The sequence below is a fragment of the Corapipo altera genome, unplaced genomic scaffold, assembly GCF_003945725.1.
Source record: "Corapipo altera isolate COAL_440 unplaced genomic scaffold, ASM394572v1 343, whole genome shotgun sequence".
In the NCBI taxonomy this organism is placed as follows: Eukaryota; Metazoa; Chordata; class Aves; order Passeriformes; family Pipridae; genus Corapipo; species Corapipo altera.
This window is the reverse complement of record NW_020884913.1, coordinates 5,872,480-5,886,289: the sequence shown is the minus strand read 5'-3', so window position 1 is coordinate 5,886,289 and position 13,810 is coordinate 5,872,480. Positions and strand designations below refer to the sequence as shown.

The window sequence follows — 13,810 nt, the reverse complement described above, 5'->3', positions numbered from 1 at the left end:
GAGCGGCGCTCACCTGCGGGGGCTGGGGCCGGGCCGCCCCGGCCGCGCTCCGCTCCGCGCCCGCTCCCCCCGCGCTGCGCGGCGGCCTCGCTCCGCGGGCACCTCCGGGAGGGGCGCGGCGGGGGCGGGACCGGCCGCGGCTCCGCCCCTCGGGGGGCGGGACAGCGCTATGCAAACAACCTCTGGGCGGGGCCTAGTATGCAAATGAAGCGCGGCCGCGGCCCCGCCTCGCTTTTATCCGGCGCGCTCATGAATAATTCAGTAGCCCAGCCCGCCGCAGCCAATCAGAGAGCGGCACCGCGCCGCGCTGCTCGCGGGGAGCGGGCACCGACCCCCGGCCTTGGCACCGGGAAATCCAGCCGGGAAAACCAGCAGGGAAAGCCGCTTCCAGGGCCGGCACAGCGCCCTCCTCCAGCCCCGGAGGTGCCGGCCTGCCCTGACAAAAAAAGACTTTTCGCAAAGTCGGAGCCCTCGCCGGAGAGAGGGACACAACGGCTGCTCTTGCTGCTGCAGCAGCCAGCCCGTGTCCTGCGGCAGGAACCGACAGCTGAGCGAGGAATCTGCACCTATGCAGCGTGCAACGGCAGCCCAAGGTCTGCCGACCTCTCTGCATCCACGTAAAAGCTCGGAATTACCTCTGACAAGGGGCCAGGAACAGTCAGTGTTTCACCTAAGCTTCCAAAAGTGATGTTTTTTCAATTAAAGTATTTATTTCTGTCGTCTTCTTGCAACACCCAGCCAATGTGCATCGCAGGCCAAGGTGGAGCAGTGGTATCAGTCTGCATCGTGCTCCCATCCTGGTAAAGGCACTGTCAGATGTTGTGGTGCTGAGCAAGGCAGCCACAGTTTCTCAATCCTCCCTGCACTTGGTTATTAAGTTGTAATTGTCTTTTGCTGAATCAGGGAGTCTCTGCCCCAGCGAAACTCACTGGGTGGCTCTCGTAGAGTTCATCGATACAATTCCACCTTGGCATAAGGAGGTGAGACTGATTGAAATCAACAGGAGTGAGTTTGACCTAATTCCAGGACAAACATGAGCCCTGTGGGTCAGGCTGGAGCTCTCCTGGCTGCGCCCGTTCTTAGAAACTCCCTTCCCACTGCCTTTAATCTGTAAAACAGTCTGGGGAGTGCTGAGGGCAGGTGGAGCTGCCAATCCCGGCTTTGAAGAGGACTGTCGGAGCCAAAGCGGGGCTGGAAGGAGGAAGAGGAAGGGGAGGGAGTGTGGGAGGAGCCGTCAGACCCTCACCTCAGCAGAGCCCCGCCGACTTCCAGCATCTGATAAGCGGGTGTGTGTGTTTGTGTGTGAAACCGGACCAGGCGCAGCGCTGGCAGCGGAGCCCTGCCACCTTGGGCTACGATACCTCTGACCACGCAGGAGGAAGAGTGGTGTGCCGACAGGAACTGCAGGCGGATGTAGGGACACCTCCAGGCTCTGAGTCACACTGCCCTGCCAGGGAACAGGGCAGCAGCTGGATCCAACACACACGGGCGTAGGAGCAGGGTTGTGTGACCTTGAGCAGGCGCTCACCACCTGCTGCTACTGGGCTCCCAGTAGCCTCCACAGAGTCTCCCTGTGCATAACTTAACATTTCTAGGGGAATTAAGGACCACAATGAGGAGCTTGCACTGTTGGAAAAAGATTTTTTTATTGCTTAGCCTTCCCAACATCTCCAAAAGGAATTAAAAAAATAGCAAATAAAACACATCTAAACCAGTTGCTCTTACAGTTCTGAAAATCTTGATACCAAACACAGCCATGCTTAGCTCACTTCCATCCACTGAGCAGACTTTCTGGCACCTGGCACTTTTTGCATAGAGGCTAAAGCAAATTTGGTACCAAGATATCCTGGTGGAAAGCAATGATATCCTTGGTTTGGAGGACAACAGCCACAGGACTGGAAGGCTCATTAGGAATTTGTAGCTTTTTTCTTTACTGAGGGATCTCTCACTTGCAAGAGAAATAACAAGGATCCACAGCCAGGAAAGAGGATGTTGGGCTGAAACAGAGAGGCTGCAGTTCAGCCCTGGTGAGACTATCAGAGACAGTGTGCTGACACTGCTGGTCAATCTTTAACGTGGTTTAGTACAGCTGCTGCAGCACGAGGCTGAGGTGCCATCTGCAATGCTCTGGGGCTTTCCGTGACCTCTGCCTGATGAAGTTGTGTTCAAGGCACACTTTCCTGCTCTCGAGTGTCTGGAAACTTTACTCCAGGTGACTGAGTTTATGGCCATGCCTTTTTCAGATCAGAATCTGATCTGCTGGTCGTTGGCAGAGCTGAATGACAGAGGCTCAGGACACCACCACTGATCAGCTTATTCTGTCCCCAGCTGACCTCAGTGACACTCCATTCAACTGGTGTAGCACAGTGCTTCTTATCATGTGACAAGGATCACCAGCAAGGTGTTTGCTAATGGTCCACAGGTCAGTGAAAGATGACAAAAAAGGCAGACTTGGTGGTCCACAAGGTGAGAAAGCTGGAGAACCAGTGGCTTCAAGAACAAAGGTGTGTTTACTCCAGTCCAGAAATGCCCAGCTAAGCCATACACACTTGTTTGCTGTAAATCATGCTATTACGCCTGAGCCATCTGGGCGGGTGAAGTCTGTTACAGACACAAGTGGTCAACTACCCAAGGTTCCAGGTTCTATTTTCTGTAACATTTGATTGATCAGGACAACAAATCCTGAGCACAGCTCTTCCCTTCATCCCATACCATTCCTGCAAGTGACAGCAGCTTCAGTGATTAACATCAACAGGCAGCTTGAATTCCTTCAGTGAATAGAAGGTGATTTCTCCGTGATCCACCAGCGCGAAGACCAGCGGGACGTCCCCGCTCAGATACGTCACCTGCTTCAGAGCCCGCAGGGACGGGATCTGCTCATCAAAGCTGCAGGGAGAAAAAAAAACATCCTGTTTGTTCTCAAAGCAAGAGGAACACAGAGGCAAAGCTGTCCTGGCCAGCCATCACAACAGCTCCCTTTGGCCTGAGGAGCTGGTAGTGATCCTCCACACCCCTTCCAGTCAAAGCAGGAGGCTGCCAGCCCTGAGAGTGAATACGCAGCGTGCCGGGAACTGGGAGCTTTTGAATCCTTTGCCAAAAAAACAAGGGCAACTGCACCCTGCTCCCCACTGTGCCTATCAGATGCGGCTCACAGGGATATTGGCACATTGCCAGCCCAGTGCAATTGTAATACCTCTCTGCTGGGAAGATCTTTAGGTTGCTGGGATCAACATCTGACCTGCTTTTCCCTCCTTTTAATTCTATAGAGGCTGTTTGCTCATCAATGAAAGTGTTCTTTGCAACAAGGATCATCCTACTGCTCATGATATACCTTAGTAAAACTGAATTAACAACTTTCTTGCTCAGTCTACTACAGCTGCAGAGAGCATGGGTGCAGGTTTAATGTAGGAAAATGAGAAAAGGTAGACACTGAACTTTGTACCTGGATATGGAGTTTAAGTATCAGGTTCTGGATTCAGCAAGAAACAGGACACCTACCCTCTGTTCATACCGATCTTAAAGTTACACTTAACAAAGATCAAAACACTGAAGCCATAGCCCAGAGCCTGTAGCAAGCTCTAGGGAGGTTCCTCTCTGCAGAAATCCACAGGGATCTGCACTGACTGAGGATTCAGGGGCCATACAGCACCCTTGAAACTCAGCTCTACCTGAGTTTCACAAGCATTGCATAAAAACAGCTGTGGCTTCTTATTCCTGACTCCCAGTAATACTCAGCCATGAGCAGCAACCAGATGACCACAGAGTGTAAACTGAGTGCAAGGGCTGGGGGAATCATCAGCCATGGCCTCCAACAAAGGAGGAACTGAAAGAAAAAAAAATTTCTAGGCAGGACCACTCTCCAGGGAGGCACTCTGATGATCTGTAAAGCTCACAAGGTGCTGGCTCATTTACAGATCATTAGGACTTCATTTCCACAACAGCAACTGCAACGTGCCAGAAAACAGCATAAGATTCACGGGTACCTCCGAACACACATCCTGACATATGGCTTCCCAGGGTTTGTCTTCTTAAACCTGGACACAGCATCTGCTTGATACACATTGAAGTCTATCTTCATGGCCTCTGGGTCCTCCTGCAGCCTACAGAAGAGAACACACCCACATAAGCATGGGGTAGAAACACTGTAGGGTACTCGTACAGGAGAGCAAAGAGGCAGAAGAAACTCCTGAGCCCTGACTAGTCTGGACCCTTTGAAAGGTTTCACTCCTCAAAGGATTGACCCTGCAACTGTTCTAATTACTTTCCAGAGCTTTCCTGTAGACAGACCAGAGCAAGATCCTGCCCCACTCCCCTCTCTGCAGAACTCCCTGCAAGAAGCACCACACGGGAGCAAAGCACTGCAGGGACTGCACACAAGCACTGCACGGACTGCACACAAGCACTGCACAGACTCTGAGGCAGGTGCAGAACCAAAGTCCCAAAGCCAGGGTTTTATATCCACCACAGCTGGGATGGCAGCACATTCCAGGGATGAGGCACAGGTGAAACCAAACCAAACCTCTGAGGGAGACTACCAGGCTTGGGTGCAGAGGGGGAATAGCAGGATAAGAGAGCAACCCTGCTGTTTTAATGGGCCTGGAAAGCCCTGGATCTCTTGCTGCAGGACCTGGTACTTCATGGAAATGTCAGCCCCTCACTACAGATGCAAGGGGGCCATGGAGCAGAGCACTGGATTCTCTTGCCACCCTGGATGCCAGGCAGCTCCCAAACTGCCACTGTGAGCGTCTCATAGACCTCACAAGCAGGGACGGTCACAAGACACCCCTGCTCCCAAACAGCTACGAGCTGGCTGGCTGGATACTAACCTTGAGGCTCCATCCAGGATGTGGGAGGGCTGCAGCACACTGATCTGCTGGAGGAGCGCAGCTGGAGGGAGAAGGAACAGGAAAGGATCAGACCAGCAATTTCCCTCCCAGGGCACTCCAAGCACTCCACCACCACCCACGAGCCTTCCTCCCCCGACAATGGCTGGCAGCACCACAGTCACCACTGGCTACTTCAAAGGCCTCAACTTCCTCATCTCCTCCCAGCACACAGCCCAGAACACCCTGCAGTTGCTTTGCATCTTGCTGGCCCTGATTGCACATGCCTAACAGCCTAGCAGGGAGCACTGCAATACAGCAGGACATGGGGAATGGATTAGAGGACCTCCCAAGGCCCTGTTTATCCTGGCACTTGAGTGGGCTATAGAAAGATTCTCCTGCTCAAAGCACTGTCCCCTAAACTGATGTTCAGCTTCTCCATGTCATCCCTTTTGCTGCTGCATACCAGGCACTGTTTCACAGAGCTGGGGGGGGAAAATGGTCCCTACCAAGTTCCCACAGCCACTACCTGACGAGGTAGCTTCATCTGGCCGCAGAAGTGGTGTGACAGCTTGGTCCCAGAGATGTGATGGTCGTTTCCAAACCCTCTGCTGTCTCCTCTGCTCCAAAAGGGCTTTGTACTCCTGCCAGTTGGAGCAGCGCCTCACCTCCTGGTCGGCATTGACGCTGCTCTTATACCTGCTCTCCCTCTCCCGCTGCCTCCTCTCCTTCCGGGTCAGCTTCTCCTGTTTCTGGTTGATGCGTGTGCACCAGGAAACTGCATCAACCTCCCTGCCCGGCACGTTCTCTGGCAGGAGCCTGTTGTCAGGGGAGGGCAGCTGTGTGCACGGCTGGTCTGGGGCCACATTTGGAAAGGTGATGGTGGTAAAATCCCAGCGGGGTGCACGGGTGCCACTGCTGCTCTCCTTGTGGTCTTCAGCCTGGCTCCTGGAGGGACTCAGAGAGTTCTTTTGTCCCGTATCAAGAGGAACTGGGTTTGACTCCTGCTCTGCACTGCCAGCGTCTGATTCCTTTGGCTGTACTGACAAGGGCTTTTCATCCATGGGAAGGCACGTGGAGTCTCCACAGTCATCTCCATCTTTGCTGGAGGTCCTTTCAGCTCCTGGAAGGTCCTCAGATACCTTATGTTTCTTTTCATGTGACCTAAAGACAGAAATGCAGCACAAAAGACAGGGAGAGCATGTGGTGGAACTTGATTTCCTTTGAATCCTGCCCCCTCCCTGATAACAGGAAAAATACAGCCTGCCAAGCCTGAAGGAAGAACAGCAAAGGTGGCAGGAACCCCCAGGCAGGTCTGCAAACCCTTGCAACAACCTCTTGGCTTGTGTGACAAATGAGAAGGGAGAAAAGCAGGCCAAAAACAAGCAGTGAATACCAAAGGCAGAATAAACTTTTCCGAAGTCCTGCATGAGGTTTGACTTTGATGCCCAAGAGAATCCCAGCCTTGATTTGTACAGACACATGTTCCCAACCTGCCATGCAGCCTCCACGCTCCACTGACCCAAACACCTCCATGCAAACATGATGGACATCAGCCAAAGCAGCACAGGCCAGGCAGAAACCTGCCTGCCAGCACCTCTTACTGGTATGAGAGTCAATCCCTGGTTCCAGAGAAGATGGGGCAATTCTTAGACCAGCAGTTTAATCTCCCAATTCCTACAATTTCACAACTCCTCGGGCACTGATTTACTGTTAACAGGGACTCCCAGCCCAGCCTCTCCTCCCCATTTCTGAAAGGCTGACGCCACCTCCTGGGAGCTGCCAGAATTATTAGCAAAAGTACTAAATCTGCCAGTTGCTGTTGACATTTTGGCAACATCTAGAGGCCACATGCAAACCCCAGGTGCTCTCTGCTGTAGAGTCCTGGCATGTAAGTTGGACTGAGGAGGTGGATAAGTGCAAGATGTGAATGGGGTACCTGTGCTCCCACTACAAAAGAGCAAGAGGAGACACCTGACCCGTGTTTCTTTTGCACTGACCTCTCTACTGTTCTGTTTTGGCACCTCAGCACCACAGCTGTGGGGCTCAGGAGCAGTTTGCCCCTCTTAGCCCTGGATGCAGTACACATGTGACAAAAGGGAACACTGCAAAGTGCCCAGGAAAAGCGCTCCACTGCTTGGGGACAGCCAAGAGCAATTGCGCCAGATAAGATCACCCACAGCACAAGGGCCTGGGGACACTGCAGCAAATCAGCTGTTCCTGAGCCAGCATGGCCTGGGAGAGGAATGGGAGAAGGCTTTGGGCCACTTCCTTACCGGGGGCTGGAACTCCTCCTCCTTTTGCGATGGTGTTTCCCAGAGCTCTTGCAGTGACTTTCCAAGTTCAGTTGCCTCTCGTAGGGAGACGGGACAGTGCTGAAAGGAGAGACCAACACAGAGGCTGAGAGCAGGGTGAGGTAGTGGAACTAGCCTTCTGCTCAGTCCCCAGGATACAGAAACAAAAGGCACAGAAAATCCCCAAGCAGGACCAGGATGGTCCTCAGTTCATGCCCCATTTCATGTTCCCAATCACCTCCTCAAGAGGGAGGAGCAAGGAAGGGTAGAGTGCCACTTTTAGCCTTTAATCCTCCCAAGAGATGGAATGTAGGGCCAAAGTCCTCTTCTCTGCTGTTCCCTGGGGCCAGGCAGTGGGCACAGGGCCTTCAGAAAGGAGAAAGCAGCAAGGAAAGGAAAAGTTGGTTACCTGGGATCGAATCTCAGTACAATATAACCCAGTTGCTTCAAGTGGCTGAACACCTTAGAGCAAAGGAAAGCAAGAGGGTTAAATGACAACCCTAAACCCAAACAAGTTACTTCAGTTTCGCCACAACTGAGTGAACAGTGTGGCACTGGCAGCAGAGAAAATGCCAGGGTTAGGGTCCAAAGCAAAAGTGGGGAAACAGGACGAAGGTGAGTGGGAACAACTGTGAATGACATCCCTCCCCTCCCTCACTGTCCTACTCCGCTTCCAGCCACTGGAAGAGGTTGTGTGGCAGAGGCTGGGCTCTGCTTTCACCCTCCCTGCAACAGCAAATCCCAACACACCTGGTAATGTGACAGGGTCATTGTCTCCTGGCACAGCAGGGTCTCGTAGGCTTCCTGGATTGACATGGGCAGATCCCTGAAAAAGAGCTGGACAGAGCCCTGCAGGGCAAAAGCTTGGTGTGAGAGAATCACAGAGAACAAATCTATGCAAGCTCACACCAGTCTCTTCCCACTGGTCCTGACAGCTGGTCCCAGCACCCTCCCTGACATGATATCCATCTCTCCCCATTTGCCAGCCTGGATTACTTACAGTCCCTCTCCCATGCCCAGCTCCTCCATGCCCTGGGTTTATCAGCCAGGTAAGAAGTTCCCACCTCCAACTCTCAGCTCCTGCTCCAGTGTTGCATCTGTTTGGAGGATGCAGCTGGGACCAAAATGCTCAACTGATAAAATAATCATTGTTTTGAGAGATAATTTAACTTTGATGATCTCAGCGATTCAGGACACAGCACAATCACAAAAATATTTATGACCTGCACAGCTGAGAGAGCTGAAGCAGAGGAATTGGAGGCATCCTTAGATGCCATCAATTGGTGCCTCCTTGGAAGCATTTACTGCAGTCTGAGAGATCCCATAGGTAGCTTCCCCAGGGAATAGGTGAAACAGGAAAACCGACCTCTAGGAGGCAGCTTTAGGTTACGCCTCTTTTTTCTCCCCTTTTTTGTTTTATAAATTGTGTTACTCATAAAGAAAACTTAACACTAGGAACCACACCTTTCCCATGGGATGGGCTGATGGCATCTGACTGATCTTTTCTGCTTTTGGGGAGAGATTCTATAGTCAGCAACTCATTAAACTATTGTCATCAGTTTGTTTACAAACTGTTCATCAAAATGCCAGAGGTAAAAAAGCCTGACCTTTGCTGTTAGGATTTAAGGGATGGCATCAGATGCCCATAATCTGTTTCAGTTTTGCTAAGGGATAAAAGTTCCCCTTTATATCAGTGCACCTATTCTACTGATAAAAGGCTTTGGTGGAGAGACAAAAAAACACTCTTTGCAGCAAAGAAATCCAAGTGAATCCTAAGCAGTATTTCTGCAAGCAGAGGAGCACTGAACACAGCCTGGTCTCACTCCTCTGTCTGTCACATGTAAATTTCTTTCTGTCACATTTAAATTTCTCTCTGCCATATATACTGGGAAGAAATCCCAAGCAGCAGCCCCAAAGACCTCTTAAGTGAGTTAAACATAACACCAGCTGAATAAAGTGGCCACCGATCCAACTACACTGCCAGTGACACGGAGGCTGCTCCAGAGTACAAGGGATGAACCCATGAAAACATGCTAAAAGGGACAATTCCTTGGGGACCAGGTGTTTATCAGCTGCTAGAGCTCCTGCAGTCACTCAGTAAGGACCCAATGCCCCCATCCTACTTACACACTCCAGCAGGTACAGAGCTTCCTCAGGCAGCAAGCACTGTTTGCCTCGCTCCGAGAACCCCATGGTGTGCCAGAACTTCCCCTGGAACAGAAGCACAAATCCCTGATGGGCTCTGGCTGTTCCCTGCTGACAACCAGGCTCCCTCCCATTTCAAGAAGCAAATTAAGCAATCTGTGAGGCAGCAGGAGGTGATGGCACTGAGTACACTCTGTAGCAACTCACCGCAGGGGACAGCAGCTCCACGATGCCCTGTCCTGGCTTCCACTCAGCTTTTACCTGATTCCCCCTGAGAAGGTTAAAGATTAGTTTGTTACCACTGGTATGTCCTACAGTGAGCTCCTAGTGTAGCAATACAACGAGCTCAGGAAGGTGTCAAAAGGCAGCAAATTTACAGGTAGCATTTCTACAGGGTAAGATGTCAGAAAGACATCATCCCCTGGATGAGGCAGCACCAGCTGAATGGTTTATTATCACCAACTGGTTAAAGGTGCCTTCAGTCAGCACCACAGATGCATGTCCATAGGCTACAGCAGCCTGCTGGAGATGCATGGCCTAAGCCAGGATATATGGATACTGAGGCCTTGGCACAGGTTGCCCAGAGAAGCTGTGGCTGCCCCACCCCTGGATGTGACCAAGGCCAGGTTGGATGGGGCTTGGAGCAAGCTGGGATAGTGGAGGGTGTCCCTGCCCATGGCAGGGGGTGGAACAAGATGATCTTTAAGGTCCCTTCCAACCAAAACTATTCTGTGATTCTGTATCATACAATTGTTCAGCTGCTGCCAAGACACTCAAATTGCTGTATCCCACCCACAGGGACTCAAAGTGAAAAATCAATAGCTGCAGGCCAAACAGAGAAAGTGTGTGTTGAGAGGCACTGTGTGAACATCTCCCAAGGAGTGATAAGCTCCAGAGACTGGCAGTGTTGTTGAAACCACCAAAACTAATAAACCAGGGACACTGAGAGCCAGACAAATCAGCACAGGGCCACACAGGAGCATCAACAACGTGCTCTGTAACTCGGACCATGCCCAAGAGGACAGTGGCTGCTGTCTGCAAAGACCTACAGGATTATACACACACCTGTGAAAAACAGAAGCCCCTTGAGGGACTTTCTGAACAGCCACAGCTGTGCCAGCGTGTCCCTCTGCTCCTGCAGGAACAGCCAGGCTGTGTCCCCTGCTGCTGCTGCTCCAGACGGGGAAGCTGTGTGCAGGTGAACTTAGAGGGGACTTACTGTGCTAACTAACACCTCCCTGCTACGACAGCTCGATCCTACCGATAATAACCCGTGAGCTGAGCTCTGCCCTCCCCCTGCATCACCCCTCCCGGGGACCAAGCCATGCCCAGACCCAGGGCCGGACTTACGGCCGCTCCACGCGCTCCTCGGACAGGACCCGCCACTGCTCCTCGCAGCACCGCCGCAGCCTCTCGGCCTGGCGGGCCGAGCCGTCGGGGAAGAAATCCTTCTGCCCGCGGGGGCACCGGGGGGCCGCGGGGCCGCCACCCGCCGGCCGCTCCTCCGTGCTAAGGGGGGACAGAAGAGGAGGTGGTGAGGGGAGAGGGCCCGACACCCCGCTGCGGCCGCCCATCCCGGGCACCCCCGGTGCCCTTCCAGGCCCCCCGGACTGCGGGTTGCCCCGGTGCCCCCCAGCCCGTCCCGGTCTCCCCGCCCGTCCCCACCTGAGGCGGCGGGACCCGCCGGGCTCCATCAGCGCGTCCTTCCGCCGCCGGGCAAGAGCGCCCACAGAGCGCGGCGGCCGCCAGCGCGCCCCCTGGCGGCGCGGAGGACTGCGAGCGGCGGGCACCGGGAAAGGGAACGGGAGCGGGGTGGGAAACGGGGAGGGAATGGGACACCCAGCACCGGGGAGGGCTCCGGGGATGTGCAGGGAGTTTTGCCCCGGAGCTGTGACCCAGACCCACTGGGCTGAGCTGCCCTGGGTTACCGCCTGCCGCTCCCACTGCCCGCTCCGCAGCGGGGAGAGGGGGAGGCGAAACGGCTCGTGGGTTGGGATAAAGGCAGTGGGATTGCTCACCGATAACCCACACGGGTAAAATAGGCTGGATTTAAGTAAAAAAAAAAAAAAAGGTTAATATATTTACAATTAATGTTAGTCACAAGCTTGGATATCTGCATCATTTGGGGCTTAAGGGAGCACACCAGCACCTGGACCACCTCTTCTCCTTCCTCCCGACCATGCTGCTCACAGGGCTGTCTCACACTCTCACTGCATTTTGCCCTTTCTTTAAGGCATTTGCCCAGAGGTATTACCAGCATCACTGATGGGCTCAGCCGTGCCCTGCCGTGAGGCTGTTCGTGAGGAACCATGAGGCAGAAGCATCTGCAAGTGGCTGCATCCCGCACGGGGCAGCCCCAGCCTCTCCTCCCGGAGCCCCCCGGGCTGGGCTGAGCTCTCTCCCATGTGCTACAGCCCCCGGAGCAGAGGCAGCGGTTCTGGGGAAGGAGGATTCTCCTTTCAGTGGGTGTCACTGTTCCTCCTGGCTCAAGCTCCAGCGGTGCCAGTGCCATCAGGCTGCGTGGAGCGGGTACCAGTCTGGCTGGGCTGGGAAACACGAGAATCCCCTGCAACACGGCCTCGTGCCTCTGCTGACACGGCTGGATTTGCTGCTTGGGGGAGGCATGAACAAATGGGATGGGGAAACGCACCAAAAGTTCAAGTTTCACCTAAAACCCATCTCCTGTTGCTGTGGGATAACTCACAGGAGGCACTGAGCCTCAAGTAGGAAAAACACAGCTTTCCCCCCACCGGAGTCCCTGGTTCCAGCCGTGGTTTCCCAATAAAAGCCCTTTGACAAGATGCCAGCGTAGGCAGATGAATGCAAAAGCCATTCCCGTCCATTTTCCACTGCGTGGTTTAATTTTCACTTCCTGCCTGATTATTTCCTCCTCCTGAATCAAGCCTTCACCCTGCAAGGGGGTCAAGTGATTTTGGCCAGCAGCGCCCCTCTACAGCATGCAGGGGGATAAGGGACAAGGACCCACAGACAGTGTGAGGGGCAGCAGTGGCAGCGCTTTTCCACCTTGATTTCCTAAAAAAATCACATACCTTGGAGACTACTTGGACTGCCTCATTATCATATAATCCCAGGACTCCACATCCTGTGGCTTTCAACTTTTGGGCTGTCACCCCTTTGTTTAACTCAGCCTTCCCTTAAAGCAGATGTGTTTAAATTGCTCAGGGAAAGGCTCTGATCCAGAATTTGCTTTTGTCACCCACTGTGATTACAAGCCCCAGAAATGTCAAGACTAATCTCGGTTTGTGTTTCTTTTCAATACTGGGATTTTAGCTGTCATGTGGTGGGGGGACGTCCTGTTCCTCTCAGGGGCACCAGCAGAGCCTTGTTCATGGTGGGACTCGTGTTCTCCCCAGCTGAATCCTCTAATCAGCCCTAATTCTGAGTGTCATCAGCTGGGTGTGGGTGGTCCTGGGGGGCTGCACTTCCTATTCTCCTCTTAAAAATGGAGGGTGAGGGGGCCCTGTTTTTTGTCTTTAGATATTCCTCTGGATTTGAGTTAGGTTTTTTAGTGTTAAGTTTCTGCAGAGCTGCCTTGAAACCATAATCATAGTCACCATAGTGGGTTTCTTTTGTTAGGTTAGGGGTCTTTTTCTGTTTGAATGGGGTAGAACCCTAATGCATTTTCAGTGGAGCAGCTGATGGAGACTGTCCTGGGCTCTCTGCAGTGACTATTTGTGGACAGGGTTGTGATAAGGAGCTAAAATAATGGTCACAGAGCTGAGCAGTGGCAAAACCTGGCTTTGTGAGTGAATGGTCTGCTCAGGGGGTCCTGGGAGCTCAAGCAGGGATGGATGTGGGCCTGTGAGCCTGGAGGGTACCAGGGAGGAAAACCATGGGTGTGTGGCACCAGGATGCAGCTCCTGTTGTCTGGATGGCATGTGCAGCTCCCAAGCAGCCATGGAGGAAGCTGATGGTGGAGGCCAAAGCTGCTCTTCACCCCAAGGAAGAAAGGGCTTGATTTGACTGGAGAGACACAACACAGAATAAACCAGTGCTGTGCACCCTGAGCTCTTGGGGCAGGTAAGTGTGGTGGGTTTGTCCACTGTTCTTTTGTTTGTTTGTTTTTCTCCAGGGGATGAGAAAAATGGTGTAAAAAGATTCTCAGGATTAAAAATAGGGGCTGGCTGCCTCTCTTGAACAAGCCAGTCTGCTCCTGGCCCTCCCTCCTGTTCCTGACCCTGTTCCAGGGGGAAGCAGAGCAGAGCTGTGGTGTGTGGGGATGGTTTTGAATCATTCCAGTCCTTTTCTGTTGTGTCGAAGTCATGTTGGTATAGTCCCTATATTCACAAGTTCCTTGTGGTTAACTCCTGGATGAACTTAGTGTAAAGAGTCTCAGTATTTTTTGAGAAAACAGAGGAAACTTTGGCCTTGGGATTGTTTTTCTAGTTTCATGTAGCACATGAGGCACAGCCAGGTGGGAATTTTGTGCTCTGTGCTGGAGCTAAGCAGCTCTGCCAGGTACAGCTACCTGTTTAATCTCTGTGTTAACAACTCCTGCAGTTCCTGGCGTGGTGTTTGGAAATATTT

The 13,810-nt window shown here is 52.9% G+C and overlaps 2 protein-coding genes across 3 annotated transcripts in view; both read right to left on the bottom strand.

The window, feature by feature from the left end:
• The window catches only part of LLGL2 (LLGL scribble cell polarity complex component 2), a 32,608-nt gene extending 32,553 nt beyond the window's left edge, over nucleotides 1–55 (bottom strand). The window contains exon 1 of one of the 2 annotated variants that reach the window (XM_027654592.1): nucleotides 14–55. The gene's annotated coding sequence lies outside the window, so the exon portion shown is untranslated. The remainder of the gene's footprint in view (nucleotides 1–13) is intronic. The other variant, XM_027654590.1, reaches the window with a different exon arrangement.
• Nucleotides 56–1,627: 1,572 nt separating this feature from the next.
• Nucleotides 1,628–10,836, bottom strand: TSEN54 (tRNA splicing endonuclease subunit 54). Its single transcript, XM_027654232.1, has 10 exons — nucleotides 10,613–10,836; nucleotides 9,470–9,533; nucleotides 9,245–9,328; nucleotides 7,868–7,966; nucleotides 7,527–7,579; nucleotides 7,100–7,198; nucleotides 5,353–5,987; nucleotides 4,827–4,887; nucleotides 3,984–4,100; nucleotides 1,628–2,886 (listed from the first exon to the last, which is right to left on the bottom strand). Exons 1-10 carry the CDS (start codon nucleotides 10,834–10,836, stop codon nucleotides 2,736–2,738), a joined length of 1,587 nt encoding a protein of 528 aa, XP_027510033.1. The 3' UTR covers nucleotides 1,628–2,735.
• Between the last annotated feature and the right edge of the window lie 2,974 nt (nucleotides 10,837–13,810).